This window comes from Lissotriton helveticus, chromosome 1_1, assembly GCF_964261635.1.
Source record: "Lissotriton helveticus chromosome 1_1, aLisHel1.1, whole genome shotgun sequence".
Taxonomy (NCBI): Eukaryota; Metazoa; Chordata; class Amphibia; order Caudata; family Salamandridae; genus Lissotriton; species Lissotriton helveticus.
Genome location: NC_136057.1, coordinates 1,999,799,770 through 1,999,823,938, shown reverse-complemented (window position 1 = coordinate 1,999,823,938; position 24,169 = coordinate 1,999,799,770). Strand labels below are relative to the sequence as shown.

The 24,169-nt window shown below is 44.9% G+C and overlaps 1 protein-coding gene across 4 annotated transcripts in view; it reads right to left on the bottom strand.

The window, feature by feature from the left end:
- The window catches only part of CDC14A (cell division cycle 14A), a 436,445-nt gene that overhangs the window by 340,651 nt on the left and 71,625 nt on the right, over window positions 1-24,169 (bottom strand). For 3 of the 4 annotated variants that reach the window (XM_078644521.1, XM_078644501.1, XM_078644505.1), the window contains exon 4: window positions 22,995-23,036. The exons of the other annotated variant lie outside the window; for it this stretch is intronic. In XM_078644521.1, the coding sequence (XP_078500647.1) occupies window positions 22,995-23,036 (42 nt within the window). The remainder of the gene's footprint in view (window positions 1-22,994; window positions 23,037-24,169) is intronic. 4 annotated transcript variants of the gene reach the window in all.

The following is a 24,169-nucleotide window of genomic DNA, read 5'->3' as shown; positions in this document are numbered from 1 at the left end:
TGCAATGCCTTAATAAAAGACATGAAACATCCTGGCTCACACAAAATGTTTATACCGGTAGCTTACAGGTAGCCTTTGGCGCACCGAACGTGCGCCAAAGGCAAGCACATCTGCGCCCGTCCGCGTCCGGACGGGGCTAGGGGACACAACCCCTGCTTGTTCCCAGACAAATATGAGATCCTATAGCCCACATTCCCTCCACAACCTAAGAGGAAAGACAAATGGCAACTGTCGAAACTCTTTGAATGTCGCAGAAGAGCACATCAATTGCCCACACTTTGGGTTTAATGATCGGCCAGCCATTAAGGCCCAGACCCCCTTGTAAATTGTTCCATTGTAAAGATGTTCCTGCTGAACTGTAGATCGTTCCCTAAGCATGGCACCGAAATCGCCTTGTTATTGGCAGAACTAAAACCTGATGCCCTCTTCCTGACAGAATCCTGGCTTAATGAGTCCGAGCCAGTCCTTACTCAAACTCTCCCTCATGGCTACCTCATACAACGAGAGGACCATAAGAATGGCAGGGGGGCTTAGCAATTGTTTTTAAAGACCGGTTTAATTGCCGCATTTTCGCAGACCAGGTACCAGACTGCGAGAGTCTATCCTTCTCCATTGATTCCTCCCCCACTATCCCCTTCTCTGGGCTACTAATATATAGCCCACCCGGGCCCTAGGTCAATTCCTCAATACCCTCCGGCTAACCACAGCTAATCTGGCCTGCTCGCCGTTTAACTATACAGTATTAGGGGATCTTAATATTCACCTAGACAACACCGCTGACCATACCAAAAATGAGCTGATTATGTACCTTTCCGCACTTCAGCTAAAGTAGTGGGTACTTGAACCCACCCACATTGTAGGCCACTCACTTGATCCCGTCTTCATCAACTGCACCAAATTCACATCAGGAGCACCGTCCCCGCTCCCGGTATGATCATTTCCTGATTTCCCCTGCCCTGGGAAATCCCGGACCCCTCCTTCCCTGCTAGTACAGACTCCCGCTGGGAACGTAACTGGTCTAAGCTTCCCAGAGAACAATGGACCTCAGCCCTTGAAGCTACCAGGCCTGACAGGGACCCTAACCCTACCTTGGCCAATGAGAAATGTAATTATTGGTTTCAGAGCTCCCTAGATGACTTACTTCCCAAGAGGCACACCCACAAAAAAAGTAGGGCAAAGATTTCCCCCATGGTACTCCCCAAAGTTATGGGAACTCAAACATTGCAAAAGGTTAGAGAGGAAATGGAGACAGAACAATGCAGATTCTAGCAAATCTGAATACAGGGAGGCAATAAGAACCTATAAAGGCGAAAACAAAGCCAACCAAGCCTCCTTTTACGAGGAAAAAATTAATGCAGCATCTAATTCTCCTAAGGACATTTTTCGGATTGCCAAAACCCTTTCAAAACTGCCCCAATAACAGCCAATCTTGGATGATGCCCAGTCCCGCTGTAACAATTTGGCGGAGGTTTTCCACCAGAAAATACAAAATATATACTCTGCCTTTTCTCCCATTAAGTCCCAACTAACACTGGCCCCTACCACTATCTCAGGATATGGAACTCAAGCTATATTGGAGCTCCTCCCTCCTTTGGACCTCGTAACTTTAGACCCCATCATGCGCCGGGTTAAATCAGGCTCCCCCTCAGACCCTGCGCCCCCCCATGCCTTGTCACCAGTCATAGCAAACATCGTACCAACAGTCCTTGACCTGCTTAACACTTCCATTTCCTCTGGAGTGGTGCCCCCAGCATGGAAATGCGCTATGGTAAAGGCTCTCTTAAAGAAACCCAACACTGACCAGGATAACTTGGGTAACTACCACACTATATCCCTCCTTCCTTGGTTGAGTAAGATTTTGAAAAAGCACGTCAACTCAGTTCTGGTAGAGTTTCTAGAAACCAACAATCTAATTCATCCTTCACAGACCGGCTTCCGTCCCAAACATGGGACCGAAACCGCCCTCCTTGCAGTAACAGAGGAGGCTAGGGGGCTCTTCAGCAATCATTCTTCTTGTTCTCAATGCCGCATTTGACACCGTAAACCATGACACGCTGATCCTTAGACTTGGGAACCTGGATACAATCCTTCCGAGGCGAACGATCTTTCCATGTCTTTGAAGGAGATGTTGTATACAAACGTATGCCCTTCAGTTGTGGTGTGCCTCAGGGCTCCTCCCTGAGCCCCACACTGTTTAAAATCTACATGAGTCCTCAGGCAGAGATTATCCGTCCATTTGGCATAAAAATCATTACCTACGCTGATGACACTCAGCTCGTGGTGGCATTAAACCACCCCGAGAAGTCACCAAGCAACCTAGGAAGTTGCCCAAAGGAGGTAGCCAAATGGATGGTACTCTCTTGCCTAAAGCTCAGTGTGGAAAAAACTGAGCTTATGCTTCACGAGAACTCTCCTTTTAACTCGAAGCTACTGTGGCTGAAATGCCTTGGTCCTGCTCCACTCCCCAAAGATTAAATGCCTCGGCATCTGGCTGGACCGCGCCCTTAGCTTTAACTACCAAGCAGCAAAACTCTCGGCCACTTGCGACGACCTTCTGAGGATGTTACGTGAAATACTCCCACTTCTCCCATTTCAGGAAAATCATGGACCAGGGTCTTATTCTATCCAGTCTGGACTATGGGAATGCCCTGCATCTAGGAGCCCCTCAATCCACCACACGCAAGCTTCAGATTATTCAAAACTGTGCAGCTTGCATGCTCCTCCAGACCCCTCATCGACAATCTGCAACTCCAGCACTGAGGAGCCTTAACTGGCTGCCGGTCAGGGAGAGAATCCAATTCAAAGCCATGTGCATTGCGCATAAGGCCTTCTGAAGCAATGGCCCAGCAGTCAGCCGATCCATGATAACTCCCTACCAACCTAGTAGACACCTCCGCTCAGCGTCCTCTTCCCTCGCCCTACTCCCTAGAATAAAGAGAGCTAGATGTGGCAGACGTTCCTTTTCCTATAACTCCGCCAAGCTATGGAATGCTCTGCCCACAAGCATACGGACGGAGCCCAATCTCCTACCCTTAGGCAAACTCTTAAAAACACTGCTTTGTAACGAATGCTTCTAAACTGCTGAGCTTTCCCTTGCTGTCCGCGTTCGTCTGCAGCGCTGGGATGCCCCAGGGTAGCTATCGCGCTATATAAATGTTTTTTTCATTTAATTCATTTCTTTGAATTTATCGGTCTTGATCATGGGTGGACAGCAATAGTCGGGCAAGATGACAGTAAGAGTGGGACAGAATGAAAGGTCAAGAGGGACCCAGAAGAGGGAAGTAGAATGACAGGAAAAAGAAAAGACACATTTGGGGTTGGCACGAGAAAACCAGAGGGAGCAGGAGAAAGTGTGCATCCGAAAGGTAGGAAAAAATGCATCCAGATACAAATATAAGGAGGCCAAGAAACACCACAGGCAATAAAGTGGAGAGCACCACAGGAGGTTGGGAAAGCTGGGATCAGAGGAAGGGAGAACGTGGGTGCACTATCATGTGTTTTTTTCCAGAGTTATTCCTTGTCAGGTGAGTGCATGTCACTGGCACTCGAGAAGAAGAAATTATCCATGTTTTTGTCTGTAAGTTAAAAACATGACACTAGAGCCCGATAGAGACCCGTTTCAAAGTCAGATTTTAATCACTGCCAGCCCAAAACCTGCAGGTCCTAAATGACTTAAAGCTGGGGCGAATGGTAGGGGGAAAAGGCGGACTTGGGAAGGGGGGCACGGAAGAAGCAGAACTGGATCAGCACAGACGAGGAGAAGGACGACAGGAAGTAATAGGGAAGGACAGAAAGGAGGGGAGGCTAGACAATGTAGAAAAGGGTTGCAGGACTCCTCAAAACATGAACGTGTAATTGGGTACAAAACAGTAAAGGGAGCAGTGGAGCCAGGATCTGTCATACATGGTACATGGTACATATACCTCTAAAGTTAACACTTGGTTTTGTGACAGCAGCACCACAAGCATTGTATTGCTGCACCTGGTCCTCCTGGATCCCCACAAACAGAGTCCTCGCTCTTGGACAGCATCTTCTAGCACTCTACCCTGTCCAGGGCCTTCTAGCTCACTTGCTCTCCCAGAAAAGCAACCCACAAGCCCAGCTTCTCGTCTAATGCGACAGACTGCTGGGATAGAGGCAAGACAATCAGGGGGCAGAGCACGAGATGGACATGTCTACTACTAGCGCTAACTTAGAATCAGCATAGATGAAGAAATAGAAGAGAGACTGCTGCCATTGACGTTTTTCCAATGAGAGACACCTTTGGGGTTTCAGTAAAGTATCTCACCCCTAAAGAGTCAAATAAAATATGATGTAACACTTTAAAGTCAATGTAAAGGTGGACACATTCTAGTAGGTGACAAAATGTTATCACGGAAAGGCTCTTGCAAAAACTCAGAAGAACGGTGGGCTATAGTTTAATTCTACATGCCAATAAAAGTTACTATTTATGTACCACAAAGTGATAGTTGGCAGGTGTTTTGCACGTAAAAGCACAATCGCATCGGTGTACACCTGCCCGTGAAGAATCCCGCTACTCAGCACTCTCCAACTTAATACCGGAGCAGCTATTGCAGCAGCCCCCGTCCTCTAGCCCAAGTTCTCCCTTAATGAACTTGCCGGTCTATAAGGCTCTACCTAACCGGCATGAATTGAATGTCCTGATGATGATCCGCTCATTCGCTCAATGCATCAAAATGCCGTCGACACTTTAATAACACTTTATACGCCAAAAACTTTTGTTTACTTCACTGTAAAGGTGTTTCCTGCGATTTGTTTTCATGACACAGTGTATTGTCTATGTGTAACAAACCAACAAGCTTTGCCTGAAACCCCTGTTAATTTTTCCCTTGTTATTTACTCCATTGGCTAAGAAGGACACAGGCTTGTGTCCCATTTTATGTATTGTGCTGTACAATTGTCTTTTTGGCTTACAAGTAAATATCAGACCTCTGTCCGGCTGAAAAGGTCAAACTAATATAGGAACGATTGAGTCTATTTTCATTGCCCGTCTCCTAATTTTTTCCTTTCTAGGGGCCTCTGTTGTCTAAAATAATTGATTCCCAAGGTCCCTGGTCGACTGTTTTTTGGGTTCCCTTGTTGTTTCAGAATACATAGAGTAGATACAGCATGTCTAGAAGAGACTGCACATGCGCTGCCTAGGCGAGACCTAAAAACACCACAGCAAAACACTTCCATTTCCATCAATAGCACACGCAGAGTGATTTTTAATGCTTAGTCTTATCCCTATGTACCCTGCATTCATGCAATATGGAAACTGGACCACCCCTGTGGTGCTTCGCTCTGTTGACAATGGCAGCACATGCTGTTCACAGATGGCTATAAGAGCAACACAGAGCATGGTGCCACAGGACAGTAGTAATGGGTAGAACTGCTTCACACTCCACCTGAAGTTCTACCAAGGCTATTGCTGAATGTGTCCTCTGCATTCTAGCGAAATTAAAGAAATCTTCCATAACGTCCCTGCGATATGACTGCACTCAAAAACAGTATTATGCAGAGATCAAAAAAAAAAAAAAGTCCTTTAGCAAACATAATTGAAACAAACTCTTGGCAAAAAAAGTCCTAACCTTTAGAATCCAACTGAGTTAATATGAACCAAGTATTGCGATAGGTTGTTAAAACAGTGCAATTAGTATTTAGATATTTTGAGACGAGTTCAGGGCTGCCAAAGCACACTGTACAACAGGGTGAAACATGGTTTCTTCACGAATCACAAGGACACCTGATATAGAGCCACTAACATTGGGCAAGCTGGAAACCCTTGCACAGAACAGTTTTCCAGCTCAGGCGTGAATGCTCTACTCAGCTGGATTCAATTACAACCTCCACAGGAGCTGGGAGGTGGACCAGAGGATTTTGTTCTGTGGGGAGTTATTGTAATATTGGCAGGTCTGTTCGGGACAAAGCAACCAATCGCTCACAATTGATATGGCGGGCACAGAGTAAAGACTAGTGAGAAGATTACCAATGTGAGGTGGTTCAACATGCAAAACTTACCCATTTATCCAGACTAATGAGAATAGGGGAAACATCCTTTTTATGCAAATTCTGGATAGCAACTCTGCTATATAAAAGCAAAAATATAAAATACATTTGAAATGGTGGCTACCTTGGGAGTGACAATACGGAAAAAACAGCAAGTTGGCACCAGCCACATGCTTCTCAGCCTACGCATTCACAAACATTGCAGATAGGATCATCTACCAGAGAAGATCATATTCTTAGATTTTAGAGGTTGCCACAATGATTAAATGGAAAATACCCAAAGCTGAAAATCTATTTCAGCCAGGTTAAGCCCTTCAACAACAAAAAGAAAAATCTGTATTTTAATGTGGCACGCATGTCAGCAGGAGCAGTCTGCTCGACTGCAAACTTAGTCGTAGGACTATTTCTGCTGTAAGAATTATTAGTCTCCTCAGACAATGGGCAAGCCAAATATTTAAAATGGTGCTACTCAGCTCTTTATAGGTCCCTTCCGGCATACAATTCTGAGGATATTTCAGATGATTATATATTTTGATAACTGTATGTGTTCCCGAGTAATCAGAAATCTGCAGAAACCGGACTTTAAAGAAAACGACATATTGTGGACTGCAAACAATGTAACACCACAGAAACCAAGCAATGGCAATTGGTTTAGCTTTAAATGATGTTGTATGGTAAAGTATAGCATTACAAGTAAATATCATGGGGATTAATGTGCATTTGTGTGGAAGCAAAGAACTGTAGAATAATATTGATGCAGATAAAAAGGGCAGGTGACAGCTGCACACAGACCTAACAAATCATATACTTTAATGACTGCCCTACTCCCATCTGTGCTGATGCCGGGGAAAACAACATGAACTGTCGAGTTTTCTAAGACACTCTGAAAGTTCAAATTGAGGCAGCTTCATAAATAAACAAAATGATTATGGCTGTGGAGAGGGCAAGCACTTTTTTTGTGGAGGTACATGATTTCTGCCCAATCAAAACATGAACTCCCAGCATGTGTGCTGAGCCTAAGCCTCTCTCTAATAATGCTAACAATTGTCTGAAGCCCACAACCTTGGAGCAATCTTAACATGTACTCTTGGCTCCCAACATGTTGGCGGAACCAGAGCCCCTCTCTAGTAATGTTCACATAATTGTCTGTCGGCAGCTTCGCTTTTAAACCAGACCATAAAAAGCAATACTTTTCCAGTCACGTTCTTGGGGCATAGACTCACATTCTCGATCCAGTTTAAAAACTTTTAATATCACTGTTCAATGCCAGATGTTTGGCCTCTTCATGGTCACACACTTCATAACTATCATGTAGCAGTAAAGCACCATCATGTCATCATGATCCCAATTACCATTTCTGAAACCTCAGAAAATCCCATTCATGGTCGCAGGATGTTGGCAAGTATGAAATGCTAGCAAGTCTCGCGCCTAAATATTGACAAATCACATGCATTTGGGGGACTAATAGTTAAGGTATTGCTGATCATTTCAATTCGATAAAAAGAAAGCAAAGTATATTGAAATGATAGGTACAATTTAAAACCTCGTTGTATACCTCATTTTCGCCTGGTCAGACATTTCGAATTGTTTTAAATAACAGTTAGTAGCATTACCAAATGTAATAATACTCAATTTAGCAACATTAGGAAAGGAAGGCCGAGTCCGTGTTGCTGGTATTCAAACTTTGACCTGCAGATCATCTAATGTTAAAAAGGCAATCATTCAACTCCGTGAGCTATCCCTCCAGCTTTTCATGTGAACTTAAAGATCTCTTTAGAATGAAGGTAATATTTATGATGCCAGTATTCTGTGTAAGGCTACATACAATAACATTTTAACTACTTCTGTTAAAGCTTATTAATTAAACAAATCGTACTAACGGTACCTAGCAATAAAGGAAAATCCTAGGGTTTACCTTTCAGTATTTTTATTCTTTATCTGGATCTCTGCGACTAATCCAGCAAGACTATATAAGAACCCCCAGCAATGGTCGAGTCCACCGAGGTGGTATTTTCATACCGAGATGTGGGACCCTATCAAGGATGAAGCATGCCACAGTAAGTTGTGTGTGAGGTGTCTTCCCCCCAAATCTTTTGGATTCCTGTAGGTTTGCCAGAACTGTTTTGTTTCACATAACCTTGCCATCTTTATTGATTATTTGTGACAAAAGGGAGGGTTTTGCTTTCTCTCTAGTGAGATTCCATATGCTCTTTTCTATGCCACCATGGAAGCGAATACCTTCTATTATGAATACATGCAGCACTGGAAATTACGGAAAACCATCTAGATCCTAGTTCCGGCAGCTGTTATATTGGCCTGGATCTACGCCTTACTCTGGGAAATGTGCGGATTTTGTCCCTGCACCAGCAATCGTCACCATGACAGAACCTGGATGCCAATTCATAATTCATTGAGCTATAGTGCAAGGATTAGAACTTGAGGGATGTAGGTAACACACAGATCTCTCTGCAGCAGAAGCAGTAACCAATGTTAATGGGCACACACATTTCTCCGATTACAGCTTTAACGACCCAAGTTATTTTACTGTTATTGTATCCCGGAAATTGCTGGGGACAGGGAGATCCCTGTAGCAGGTTTCTTAAGCCAAAAGTTATTTTACAGTGCAGTCGGTCTGTGGGGAATAAAGTACGGTAAAACGGAATTGCCATCACATTTATTTTGGGCAAAGTGCTTCCATATAATGTTTAGTTAAAGCGGATGACTGTGCTCCTCATGACACAGTCAAGCAGAATTCCACCCTTTCGGCTGTAACCAAGAGTAATGTTTTTACATTTTCACCACTGATACACTGTCCACATAGCAGAAGGTAGTCTTTGTAGGACTTTAAACACTTCAGAGAGTACTGCTAGATAAAGTGCAAGGATTTCGCCATCGTGGAGCAGCTAAAAGGAAGAGAATGGTCTATAGTTCTGCTGGTCTACGTTCATCCAGCCATGCACAGGAGGACAGAATGAACTCTACATATGCCATCTCAAATGTTTCAGTCTTCCTAGGCAAAGCTGGTCATTTGTTTGAAACAAAGTTTTAAAGACATTCACTTCTTAGGTGTAGATCTGCAGCCAAACCAATCACTTAATAATTAAAATAACGCGGTGCTTTCTTAATTGATTCTGTGTTGAGTCGGTGGTCTCGATCCTGTCCACCTAGGCAGATATTTAAGTTACAAAAAACAGTTCCACAATTTGCATCTGTGTAGAGTACCACACCTCAGCCGCAGCGCCACCTCAGCCCCAGCGCAGCACCACCTCAGCCCCAGAGCAGCACCAACTCACTACCAGCGCAACACTACCTCTGCATCAGTGCAGTACCATCAAAGCATCGCTCAGCGCCACCTCAGCGCCACTTCAGCACCAGCACAGCATCTCCTCAACACTAGCACAGCATCTCCTCAGCACCAGCACAGCATCTCCTCAGCACCAGCACAGCATCTCCTCAGCACCAGCACAGCATCTCCTCAGCACCAGCACAGCATCTCCTCAGCACCAGCACAGCATCTCCTCAGCACCAGCACAGCATCTCCTCAGCACCAGCACAGCATCTCCTCAGCACCAGCACAGCATCTCCTCAGCACCAGCACAGCATCTCCTCAGCACCAGCACAGCATCTCCTCAGCACCAGCACAGCATCCCTCAGCACCAGCCTGCATCCCTCAGCACCACCAGAGCACAAGCGCACCACCAGAGCACAAGCGCACCACCAGAGCACGAGCGCACCACCAGAGCACGAGCGCACCACCAGAGCACGAGCGCACCACCAGAGCACGAGCGCACCACCAGAGCACGAGCGCACCACCAGAGCACGAGCGCACCACCTCACCACTACTGCAGCGCCAATGTCGCACAAGCGCAGCACCACCTCAGTACCAGATTAGACACGCCTCAGCATCAGCACAGCACCGCCTCACCATCAGCACAGCACCACTTCACCATCAGCATCACCTCACCATCAGCACAGCATCACCTCACCATCAGCCCCACCTCAGCAGCAATTCCACATCACACACAACCCGAGCACCCTCTTAGCACCACCACCTCAGCGTCACTCAGCACCATCTCAGCATCATTCAGCTCCACCTCAGAATCAGCACAGCACCACCAAAGCATCACCTCAGAATCAGCACACCATCTCCTCAGTGTACCACCACCAGTGCAGCACTAACTTAGCATCAGCACAGCACCGCCTCAGCAACAGCGGAGTTGGTGCTGTGCTAATGTTTATATGGTGCCTTGATGCTGAGGTGATGTTGTGCTGGTGCTGAATTGTTGATGCTCCATTCCTTTCTGAAATTCAAACTGCGTTTGATCCATCGTCTCCAGAGAACCGACTCTGAATCACTCAGCGCCACCTGAGCACCAGTGCAGCGCCACCATCTCAGCATGACTCAGCACCACCTCAGCATGACTCAGCTCCATCTGAGTATCACTCAGCATCACCTGAGCATCACCTCCGCACCAGAGCAGCATCAACTCCGCACCAGAGCAGCACCAACTCAACATCAGCACAGCACCATCTCTGCACCAGCATGCCACCACCTCAGCACCACCTCAATCTGCACTCAGATTCTGGCATCGGGCGATTCTCCCATAGTGTCCATCGACTGCTCATGTTGCAGTTCAGATACTATTTTCCAACCTCCACCCTTCCGTTGTTCATCTGCTTAACCGCGGCACGAATGCCGCCGCGGTGCGGCAGTTTAATCAAGTGGGCGGGGCCGCATCGGCCAACTGACGTGCGCAGCACTACGGAGGTAGTGCTCACGACGGCCATTGGCCGACAGAAGCAGCAAAGGGGTTATACCCCCCACCCAATAACAAAAGGCTATAACAAACAAGCATTAGAACATGCAGGAAGGAGTTTCCAGCATTGCAAGGGCAAAGAAACTATTAGACTTTTTTTTTTTTTAATAGGGCCATTTAGTTGTGCATAATGTCTTCTTGGTTATATACAAGGTAACAAAAATGCTTAGAACACTATTATAACTTTTCAACATGGTGCACAGCAGCCGCAATGCTCTACATAGCTTAAATACATTGGCTAAACTAATAGCTCTGGCTAAACATTCATAAGGTCCCAAGGCGAGACCTATTGGCTATGCCAATGCTCGTTATGGCTGATATTGTTATGAGCTTAGAGATACCCAAGTACATGGAACATCTGAGATGTATGGGATGTGTGTTCAACGTTCTGTCTGATGTGCTTATTTTGTAATTTTCAGGAAACTATACTCACACGCTAGAAAACAAGTGACTTAGTTTGCACCATATGCCAAACTAAAAATGCTTTTATAGTTTAAGACTGCACAATAAAACTCAAAACACCGTGCTGGCTAGGGCTGAAAGCACAGTGATGCAATTAGAGGTTTGGCAAACCTCTCATTATATGCGGATTCACTCAGCAAGTTCATGATCCCGTGAAAGTTAATAAGGGCTGTGAAAACCCGGAGGTAGAACAGACAAAAGCCAGGGAAAGAAAATGAAGGCTAGTTAGAACGCTGGGTGGGGGCGGGAGAAGGGAAGCTAGTTGTTATTTTGTTTAAAGGGGAGGTGACCGATGGACAGTAAATTTTAAAAGTTGTTTCATTCACCCCCGCTATGAAAAGCATTTAGCATGTGCAACATTTAGCCTTGGATACAGGAAATGTTTCCATCAGTTTGAAAGGCTCAAGATAGGCCGCACGCCAGGCTCAGTAATGACATCCGCATCGAGTGACCCAGTTCTCATGCAGTCTGAACAATGGTGTATTAAGATACAACGCGCACTATTCCAGTCAGGGAGGGGGTCACCTACCTTTTCATTGACTTTGTTGGCACTATTAACAGAACAGATATAGAAGTCTTATATACAAATAAAATAAATTCAGCCAAACTGCAGCTTTACACATGAGATAAGCCACCAAATGCAGATTACTGTGGAAGACGAGGGATCAAACACGGTTGGAATCTCAGAAAGGAATGAAGCTTTTTGATCTGGTCTGTGAACAGTGAACACTAATAGAATATTTGTTGCACAAAAGAAAGTATTTTTAGTTTTAGAGTCGTATTAACCTTTTTCCTGCTGGGAAAATGATGTTCACATCCTCCACACTTAGGGCATTAAAAACAAAGCGATGGATGGAATGGTTGGATTAATCTCAGTTACTGCCATTCGTTATGGGATGCATCCCAAACCATCGTTCTTCATCCACAAAGCCACCTAAGTTTAGACCCAGCCATACGTAAATCAGTCTTGACCCTGCTCCAATGGGAACAGTGCAGCTGGAACTGCGAAGCCCGGTGTTCCCTGTACCTGCACACAAGCTATCCAGGACTGGTGTTGCCCTTATTATGGGCTCATGAGCCAGGTATAGCTTGATACCAGTTGCACAGTGAGCATGGAACGCACGTCTGGGCATACCAATCACACTGAAGGCATTAAAAAAGTAAGCGATGGATGGAATTCTTGAAATAATGTCACCCACTGCTGTTTGCTCGGGCCGCATCCCAATCCATCATTATTCGCCCACTATGCCACCTCAGTTTGGATCTAGCAACATGCAAAGCATTGGAGCACTGTCAAGACTGATTTGCATATTGCTGGGTCCAAACTGAGGCGGCATGGTGTGCAAAGTACCGGTGGACTGGGATGCAGCCCGAGTAATTACCAGTGGCAGAGATTCATTTGAGTATTCCATCCAACCCTTTTTGTATTCTTTAGCACACCCATTACACTACCTTATCAAAATGGAAAATGTGAACATTAAGGCCTCCAACAGGATGTGGCAAACCTCTAGTGCTTACAATGGGAGCTTCATCTTTTTATTCTCTGGCAAAGGGCTAATTAAGAAGTTCTTCCATGTCTGTATCCCCCCCACAGCTGATTAGTGACATCAGCATGCTGTCCTCAATTCGTGGCCAATATATCGTGGTCCATGTTAGGGTCCAGGTCTATCCCCCCCTCCCCAGGCACAACAGGGACCAGTGCTTCTGCCAAAAAGGATTCCTGCTCATGGATCGCAGCCTGGCTGCAATCCCCAAGAAGTAATCCTTCATTAAACACAAGAGATTTTTTTTTTGGGTGGGGGAGAATAATTCCCTTTCCTCCCTGGCAAAACGCAGTGTACAATTTTTTATTCTCTGGGAAGCCAATGGAGTTCTGGCTCTCCCACTGCCAAATAGCGGCCAACAATTTTAGTTTCAGATTCTATGATCGGAGCCCTTGCACTAACCTGAGGCAAATGAAAGGAGAGTCACCTCATTTCCAATAGTGCCCTTTACTATGGATTCCTGTTTGGGGATCATCACTTACAGAGAGAGCCATTCTGGAACGGCATTATGCCCGTTATTAAGAGAAGCATCAGGAACCCTATTGGGACCGAGACGGATTCATCGATTATATACCTTTAATACGCCCTGAGGAAGCCCCAGGACGGATGGCCATGTAAAGGGGTGAAACATGTGTAGGCTGTTCTTTCACTCACTCTTACGGATAGAGTGACAAAACCATTATAAATACCTAACAAAATGAACCACTGCTTGATTGGAAATTTTCCGTAAAAAATACAGGAAACAAATCTGGCCCTGACAATCCTGTTGAACTCTACTTGGGGATTGTGTCTGGGCCTATGATCCCAAAGCAGGAACTCTCCCCTAAACAATTAGTTTTTTTTTTGGGTGCACATAGGCTTACCTTCCTGAGGTGCCAGTGGGGCTGTAGCTCTTCTGGTCTGTTATGGGAGATCTTGTGCCTCCTCAAGATCACATCTATAGTGATGACGGGTGCCACTGAACCTGAACTTGCACCTCTCCTATACATTCTTGCATGGGGATCGTGGCGGCCCGGCAATCCAGAGCATAATCCTACACAAGCCATCTAATTTTTTTTTCAGGGGCGGCTCCTCCGCTAAGGCGAAGGCGCTTTGCCCCACTGCTCTTTGAGCAGGAAAAATAAAATGATAACGTAGCTATTACACCCCTGCTATCCCTTTCGGGTATTCTTATATATCGTCCGCCTGGACCTGTGGCCCAGTTTCTATCCTCCCTACCGGAAGCAATCACGAAATTAGCTAGCACGGTCTCAAATTTTATTATCCTAGGGGATCTAAACATCCACTTTGAAGATCCTGCATCAAAAGGTGCAAATTGTCTGGAGTGAGGCACATTTGCTGGAAGCATCTCCTCCACTTGACAAAGAGGCATTCCTAACCATCTCTGCCCTTGTTAAGAGTGGATCTCCTAGAGATCCTGTCCCCCCTAAAATTTTGAAATCAATAGCTGGCTCTGTAGGTCCCTTCCTCACAGATGTGATTAATTCTTCATTGCCTTCTGGGATGGTACCCCTTTATGGAAAAAGGTGCTGGTAAAGGCCTTGTTGAAGAAGCCGGTTTTAGATCCTGACTGCCTTGCAATTACCGACCCATTTCGCTTTTGACCTGGGTCGGTAAAATCGCAGAGAAACATGTTACATGGCTCTCTCTAGGCACCTTGAAGCTGGAAAACTCCTGCATCCATCACAAACTGGGTTTCACCCCTCTCAAGGGACCAAAACAGTCTTACCGGCAGTCGTGGAAGATTCTAGAAGGCTCCTTGATGCAGGTGGTTCTCTAGGCATGATATTGTTGGATCTCAGTGCGGCATTTGATATGGTTAATCACTGTATCCTAATTCTTCGAATCAAAGATCTGGGTATAACAGGAACTGCCCTAATTGGCTGTACTCTTTCCTGGAGGGTAGATCCTTCCAGGTCTTCGAGGGCGAGGCCATTTCAATCCCTAGGCCCCTTTACTGTGGAGTGCCTCAGGGGTCATCCCTGAGCCCCACTCTCCTTAATGTTTATATGGCCCCTCTCGCGGACATCGTTCTACTCTTTGGGGTGCAGATAGTTATATATGCCAATGACACTCAATTAGTGGTGCCATTTAACTACAAAAGCAGTTCCCCTACTTGCCTTGGCCCATGCCTCGAGGAGGTGACAAGAACGAGCTCATGTTGCTCGGTAATCCCTCCCCCCCTTGAGGTTTTCTCTATCTGGCCAGCATGTGTGGGCCCTGTTGTGCCTGTCCCCAAATCCGAAATAAAGCTTGTGGTCCAGGCACTTGTATTATCCCGCCTGGACTATGCCAATGCTCTTTATCTCGGTGCTCCTTATGCGGTTCTTAAGAAACTTCAGACCATGCAAAATTGTGCCGCAAGGATTCTTGAGGGTACTCCAAGCCACCAGTCAGCTAAATCTGCCCTTGGGTCTTTACACTGGCTTCCTATTCAGGAAAGAGTCCACTTTAAAGCCCTCTGCACCACCCATAAGATGCTAGGGGGTGTGGGACCGGCTATCACTTCTTCCCTTGTCCAGCCCTACCAAGCCAACAGATGGTTTCGTTCAATTGATCTCCACCTGGTGTCTGTTCCCAGAATCAAGAGGTCCAGAAGTGGCGGGCGGCTTTTCTCTTAAACTCAGGAACTCCTCGCCGCTTCAGCTATGTAAAGAGCAAGACCACACAGTCTTCCGCAAGAGCCTCAAAACCTGGCTTTTCCCTAACTGATTGCCACAGTTTATGGCGGTTTCTGCGCCAGCGCTGGGATGCCTTCAGGTAATAATGCGCTTTATAAATGCTATTTCATTTCATTCACATTTTCGCAGGTTCAGCGCTCGGTTAGGGCGGGGCAGGTGGCACAGGTGGAGGAGTGGTTTACACACCAAGTGAGCATGACTGCTTGGCCGGCCGTCTCGGACCTGCCGAACAGTCCTGCGCACTTAGCATGTTCCCCACCATGGTGCTTTACACAGCCTTGTGGGGAACATGCCCAGGCCCCCAGTCCCCCTCTGAGCACTGGTCCAAGGCGCTCAGACCAATCACAGTGCTGCACTGCAACATGGAGATTGGCTTAGGGGAGCCAATCACAACGTGCATTGGAGCAGTGTGGTTGGCTATGGGGAGCCTGGGTGCATCCTGGTTCCGGGACTTGCCGGAGAAGCGGAGGAGAGACACGGGCGCTAAAAGAGTTAAGTGGTATTTATTTTTGTCGCCCCCACCACCCTCCATCCCCCGCCCCTCCACCCTCATTCCCGGCCAGCCGCTACAGTGTTTTGTGCCCAGGGTAAGGAGCAGGGGTCCCAGCCTGGCATACGTTGTTGGCTTTCCCTCCACCCCCCTACCCCATCCCCCTTTGAAGGCAAAAATAATGTTCTGTATTTTTCCTAGCATGTGGTGGGCCGATTAAGACACTGCCCTCCTGACTGGACAACCAAGACATTCACAACGTGCCATTTTGTTCTTAAAATGTTTGCACCAGGGGCCTTGTGCTACACCCGGGGCAAACCGTGTTAAGAAAGACAACACAGGAAAGGGGAGAGACTCCTTTTTCGAAAAGTGTCCCTCTCCCATGAATTGTAATCCTATTTTGGAAACATCGAGTGAGTTTATGCCCAAACTGCTTTTTGTCATCCGATCACAAACAATGTTGCTTTGTTGCTTCTCTTAATATTGGTATTATAATTGCATTTCAGTTTGCCTTACTGATGTATGTGATGCAAGTTGAAATATTTTATTTTAATCTTCCCATCGAAGTTGTTTATGAGACATTGCGAAGCCTGTGCTTCTGGGGCCATATCATGAAGAGCTTGCCCTTGAGGTGTCTAAAGGTAATACATATAACCATGAATTTTACTGAATTAATGCACGAAATGCAGACAGAAGTTGGAAAGTGTAAGCAGAAATTGCTTCGCTGTATTTCAGACTTGTACTATCTAAAGTGTATGCATTAACTCAGAGAATTTCGGAGTTAAAGGTATGCACTTTAGACACCTCACACACAAAACACTGGCCTGCAGCTTTGTGCTGAACCACAACGGCCTCTGGAGAAGTTTGAATTTCACTTTAAATTCGTAGACTGCTTCCAGTGTTTTTCTGCCTCCAATTAGACATTTCGTTTTTTTAATACTGTATACCCTTCTTTAGCTTGCACTGCTTTGCACTCTCATATTCTGCTCAAACTCACACTCTAACCATCATACATTTCTACGAGTACCTCTGTATGCTAGTATACAGTATTTTAGGCGAAAATGTTTAGATAAGAAACAAACATGACTTCTGGTAGGACGACTGCTGGTTGGATGACTTAAGTAACGGAGTAGAGCTCTGAGGCAGGATTCAATAATGAGACTGTATCCGAGGGAGAGGATTAAAATCTGGAAGGGATTTTTCAGCTGATGAATTGATATCAGGTAAGGACCCCTCTTCAAATGAGTCTGAAGAGCAAGGCCATGCAGGGCAGCAATGCAGTCTTCAAATCCCTTCACAATCACAATCTGTGTCACTGAGGGACAACAGGAGTGTATCACAATCCTTGGTGCAGTGCACAGCAAGGGTGCTGCTGACTGGGCAACCCCCTAAAAGATTACAGCCTCTGATTCTTACTTTCCCTGGAGATGATAGATGTAAAGTCAACACTGCATATATACTGGCACTTGACTAATTCCAACTTTTTGTGAATTATTTATTCCTTGAGGAAATTGTGCAGCAAACAAATCTGCATGTTGAACAGTTATTAATGGTACATGAAGACACTCATTCTAGAGCACACATGTGGACTCCTTCCTCACTTGGGGAGTTAAAGAATGTTTAGATCCCGACACTGGCCATAGGAATATTGTTCAAACCCTATGTATAATCGTATTGGTCTTCTCCTACGATGTAGGCAATTCTCAGCTTCCCTTCTGACTGGGGTAGATGTTTTTTATTCTGCAACCTATGCTGTACTACAGTGAAAACTCTGAAGCTATACCACGGAATAATCCAGGCCAAGATAGACTGTTTCAAATTCAGCCTGTTGAGCATTTCTCTACCAAGTTTCTAGAGATTTACATTCCAGAATATAGCAGTTGGCGAAGCCTTTGACACCTTTACAAAGGGCAAGCGCTGTTCAGGCAATGTATACCAAATATGAGACCTTGGTGTGGCATCAAGCTTTACATGCGGTGCAAGAGTTAAACCATTAACACATACAGCCTATGAGGCTTTACTGAAAAGGTCTACACAAATTGTTATTTAGGTCGCCCTTCCATATTAGGAACTTGTGAAAAGATTCTGTGCGCTCTTACTCAATCACTCTTTCATAAATGTTTAAGGACAATTTTTATAAAGGTGTAGAGCTGTTCAATGAGCTGGATAAATGTGTTACAGTGGCGTATGGGACAATTTAAAGACATCAAAAAAGATGCTCTCAGGTGCTAGTGTGTAAAGAGCTCTTAAACAGTCAGTGCAGGTGCAATAAACTGTAAGCTGTGACATTCTGAGACAGATGGGAAGCATACCTGCTCACGTCAATGCATGATGAGGGTCGCGGTTTGCAGAAGCACATAAGCCCAAGTACATGGGTGCAGTTGATGAAGCTGACCAGCTGCTTCAACCACAGGATGCAAATTTTAAAATTCACACATGGTACAAGAATTTGGCTAGCCCCTGGATCTATGTGGTAGCATATAATGAATGTGGTCTATTGTCAGATTACAACAGGAAGGCGGATATCCTTCCTTGACTGCGAGTTGACAGTTCTTGTTAGTCCTACTCCTAAAGAAGCAGTAGCCTATACTCCACTTATTGTGGAGGACATTTCAAGGCTGCAGGATCGACACTTTGCAGATTGCATTCCTGCAACAGAGGAGAGTCAACTATATTGAAGCTTGTACTCGGCAAGGACTAAGTGGTACTCATTACTACACTGTTCATTGCACCCATCAAAGCCATGCCCTCCATTTACTTCCCTTTATACTACACAAAGATAAAATTCTGGAAAACAGACTGAAATGGAGCAGTCAATTCAAGAGTTAGTAAATGGCCGGGCAGGGATAGAAACTTTCCTTAGCAGGGGCGAGTATTTCAGGGGGTTCCTCAGCACTTAAGGGGTTGAACTTTCATAACTACAACAACAGAATATCATTCTTTGGCAGCTGTATGTGGACAGAGGGGGAAATGAGGAACTAAACAGGTTATATAAAAGTCATTATGTGAGGAGGAAAGTAAACAAAGGAAGGAGACACATTAAGGTACGTAAAGTCACCACTGTAGCAGATGTTAAGAAATATCTCATGGAGGAAATGTTCTGATTGTCGGTTTAGACGTTTTACACATACAAAGGGACACTGAAAGTAAATACAGGGTGAAGAAAACGGAGATGACTATTACTTCTGCAGATATTGATTTGACAGACTTGGAGCAGAGAGTAGATAAAAAGAACACTGTGAAACATGGGAGCAGTGCTAACCCTGGAGATCAAAACTGAAATAAACATCGAGTGGCAAACGGACTACTGAATTTTCCAGTATTCACTAAACCGTGTTGTAAAAAATCAATAGAAACATTTTGGCTGTGTCTCGGTGGATAAAAGACATGACGCCATTTGAAAACAATAGTCAACTTGTCCGGAAAACATAGAGTTCCATCTAGGAGCCGGGGAACACTCCAACCTCTAGTTGGGTGAAGGGGGGCAGACAGGGAGTAGTGTCATAGGTGGGTGGGGACCAATTCCTAACACAAGAGTTTCAAGAGAGGGTGAAATATGGGTTGGATCATCCTCCAGCCATCTAGCACCATGAATTTTCTAAATGTCTACTATAGAACTACTCAGAAATAACACATGTATCTGAAACACACGCAGTTGAAAATCTGAAACTATTGTACTCTATCAGTCCGTCAAAATGCTTTATTTCGGCTCTAAGCCCTAAAAGCAGGATACAAAAACAAAAACATGTAAAGTTATAAAAACAATCTTAAAAGTGAAACTAAAAGTAAATAAAAACATATGGAACAGTCTGTCCCCTATGTCCCCTATATCATAGGATACAACCTCCCTTTTATTTTAGCCAACTTCAAGTAATTGAAGAACAGGGATTAACAATTCATCAGATTTCACATCATAAAGTGTCTTGTGCCTGATCAACTTCCCTAGGTAATCCAACCCTTGGATAAAATTTTACAGTACAGCATCAGAAAACACTCAATGTTAATTCATGAAACACTAATGCAGCTGGAGCTGCCCTCTTATTCGGTCTAATATTACACATGCCTAACAAGAATCTGCTTACCTCAATTGGGCTACTTTCGTCATATCTCAGTATCCGAGCAGGCACCAAATGCCCTTTAATTCCCAGGTTCTGCCATAGGGGAACAATCCATCTTTTCTTGCAATTATGGTAGAAATGACAGAACAGGGTGTGCTCAACAGTTTCTATAGGGGTCCCACTCAAAAGACATTGGGATCCCTGTTGTTGCGATTAGCCCATTTAGCTGTAAAATGGCCAGGTGGTTTCCATACTGAACCTTTATGCACAATCGCCTGGCTAGTGGCGGATTAATTTAATTCAGGAAACTCTCCATCCTGCTAGAGTTTTTAACAGCCAGAAAAGCTTCTATCAGGGAACCTCCACCCGGCTGGGAATGCAGTACAGAGTCCTTGAATTGCCAGTGCTTAGTTTTAACTAGGGTCTTAGAAATTGCCATTGCTGCACCAGGTGAACTCCACAGACTCTAGCTCTATTTCCTGAAAGGTGGCTTTGATATACCTAATCCATGGGATGCCAGTTGAACTAGGTATGGACAGAATTTCCTCTAGGCCTTTTCGATATAAAGTGAGCTCTGGGATGAACCAGACTCTTCTCCAATAGAGTAGGGGGCGCAGCACTACCTTGGTCTTGACAGGTCTTAACCCAAGGTCTAGCATGAGCGAAAGAAGGGGAGTACCAACCGGAAGCCCAATCAACTGCCGCCTGAAGCAATTTACTACTGCTGAATGGGGAATTTCACGTAGTTTAGCTCCATAACATGCCACCCTAAAGCTTGTGAATTGTAAATTTCAAAGGCTGACTGGATTGGGTGAAAGTGGGATTGTAATAACATCTTAATGATGCCTCCCACCACTTGCTCTAATTTGAGTCTGCGATACTTAAGGTGCAAATGCCATCCCAGGTCTCCCGTTAGAGTCAAGCCCAAGTAATCAATGGTACATACTCACTCAAGGGTGGTCTATGCAAGCCTAGTATTTGCCCTATTTAAGTGCGCTGGGTTCAAGACCATATATTTTGTTTTATTCCAGCGAATCTCAAGGCCTCTCTCTACAAAAAATAACAAATCGACCCAACACAAGCTGGAGGCCCATTGGAGGTTTTGAGAGCAATAGGGTATCATCTATGAACATAGGTGCAGGTAGGTTGGTCAGCTTGGGTGCATCGTTGGCACACAACTCAAGATAACCAACAAACTCATTGATCTACAACGAAAATGTTGGAGCAAAGAAGCATCTTTGCCTCACCCCTCTATTCACTGCAATAGGATCAGTCGGATCAGTCAGCTCTCCTACGCCGCCACAGCTCACTTGTTTAACAAGTAACCAGGGATCCCCATTTCAGCAAGAACCCTCCACAAGGTTTTTCTAGGGACTAGGTCAAAGGCCGAGCGAAGGTCGACAAAAAAAGGCATAGTTGACCCATGCCCAAGGTAACAACTTTCCAATACAACAACTGGACTATAAATACCTGGTCGATAGTACTGTTGGAATCCCTGAATCCTGCTTATAATGGGGTTAGATCATCATTATGGGTCATTTACTCCTACAATCTAGTTTGGATTATTGTACTCAGTATATTCTTATTCCACAGAATTGTAGAGAGGATTTTATGCATGGATTACTCGGGACTAGCATTCTGCTGCAAAGAATCTTTATATTGAAATTTATCGTCAGAGACTGATGCTGAAGACCCCTAAAGAATAACTTGTTTTCACCATCTTTTGATCCGGAGTTCTGAGCCTTGCTGATCCAACTTCTGGTTTGAGTGGCCTCTTGTTTCCTTTGCATTCACTCATTAACAATATTCCAGGTATTTTTTTATTTCAAAAACTATTTTAAGCAGCTTCTTTGAACACCACCAAGTCTTTTTTTCTACACCTCTTCCATTAGACTGCTCCATGCCATAGTCAGATTACCCCAGAGAAGCAATGTTTTTGGATTTACAAGAACTTAGTTGTGGTCAGATTCCTGATTTGTCTATGCCTTGTATTGTATGGCATCAGGTGGACATAAGAACGGTTGCTTTATATGGCATCAGGCGGACACAGAAATGGTAAAGAAGAGTCCTGCTTAAAAAGGACTTCAGTGGTATGGCAAAGAGTAGAATACAAAAATATATTGAATGCGAAAATGCAGGTGAGTCAGAAAACACACTGTTACATTGGCTGTTCTCCCCGTACGTAATGCACAAAACATTTAGTTAAAGAGGTCAAAGCGCTGAATTTTTCCCAAATTTTCCTAACGCTGATTTTTCACTAGCTGAAGCCACGCAATAATAAATCAGGTAAAAATCTGCAATTTTATATGTAAAGTTATTTTCTCCTCCAGAAGGCTTTTCCTCTACAGAAAACCCCTTCCCACTACGATATAACATGTGGGCTTGCTACCTACTTTTACTATTCTGAAAACGTGTTTTCCTGGGTTTGTTAGAAGTTTTTTGCACTTTTCCATAATTGTAGGATATAATCAGGTCAGCATGTCTGAAATAACCATTTTGGAGACATGAGATTCATGCCTTACAGCTTCTTGTGCAAGTCCCACAATGAACGCACCCCAATTCATGGATCACGGCACAGATCGAATGCATGCAAGGTACCCAGAGAAATGTGCATCACACAAGCCATCGCTCCTCCAACCGGAAACACAAACAGTTGTGCGTGGTTACACTCTTTCTGGTGGTGCGGTTACAAGGACTTCAAGGGTGCAGATCACACAAGCGTGGGGTGATTCACCGCAGTGGCAATGTGTATATAGGTCAAAGCATTTCATACAAGTTAGGGTAGCAAACACTGCAGTGTCGTTAGGTAAGGGTGCATTCCCGCTCAGTGACATGCTGACCACACCACCATCCACAGAGCAGCTCATCCCCATGGGAATCACTGCTCCAAACAAACAGGTCAGCAAAACAAGCAGGACTTCCTGGCAAATTACCTTCAATCTTCTTAGAACAAGATTTCTGAGGAAGTTCTTTTGCTGCACAAAATAAGACATGTTTCATATATTTACCCATCTTCATGATTGCAACATGCTATCAAAAGTAAAAAAAAAGACATCAACTAAAGTAAAAATTAAAAATAAATTTTAAAAAAAACTTTACCCATCTCCCACCACTCCCGCAAACAGCACTACCTGGATTGAGCAGCCTTTCCTCTAAAAAGTTGGTCACGCAAACAAACTTCTATTAAAAGCCCTCGAACAACAAAAAATATAGATTGCAATACATCAATCAATGTTACACCCAGCCTGAAGTATTTACTTCCTTGACGATAGGATTATCTTTCTGTACAGCTACACTAGGCTGCAGTACTTCAGAAAACAATTTGAGAGCCAAGAGTTAAAAGGAAAGCTGAAACTAAGACACGCCTCTTGTACTCTGCATTCTTGTGGTGCAGCTAGCATAAAACATGTAGAGGGAAGCCCTGCGACTTTGGCAACGCCGCCACAAATCAGTACACAATACCTAAACTGCGCTGCTATTGTGTGTGGGGTGGAACTTGCCCATTCAGAGTGGAGTCGGCGATGTCACTGTACACCTGAATCATGTACTCTGGGGAGGAAGACACATTAAGTAAAAAGTGTACCAGAACAGTGTTACTTACATCAGCTGTAGAGCACATATTTCCGACTTAGTTACATTAATAGAAGTACACCATTACTGGCATTATTTGACAAGTGGTGACTAAGTTTTGATTTGGAAACATTAGGTGGCTCTAAAATTTATTTTGGTCCTTTCAGAAAGTATTGGAAACATTCATTACGAAAAGCAAGAGTAGGCCACTCAATGAGACACACACCAAACCATTCTTAAGAATGGCTTTTGCATCATGAGGCAGGAAAGAGACACACAACTTGGGTACTGCAGTTATGTCTAATACATTCTGAGGGCCTAATTACGACTTTGGCAGCCTTGAAGCGGGGCAGCCACGCCGCCGTCCCACTCCAAGACCGCCGAAGTTGTACAGACACCGCCCACCAGATTATTACTTTTTTGTCTCTGGTGGGCGGCTCTTTGGCGGTCCCACGGCGGTGCCTATGAAAAAGGCACTGGAATGGGAGCGTCAAAGGCAGTTCCTGCACTGCATGGACTGGTGCTGTCCATGCCATGC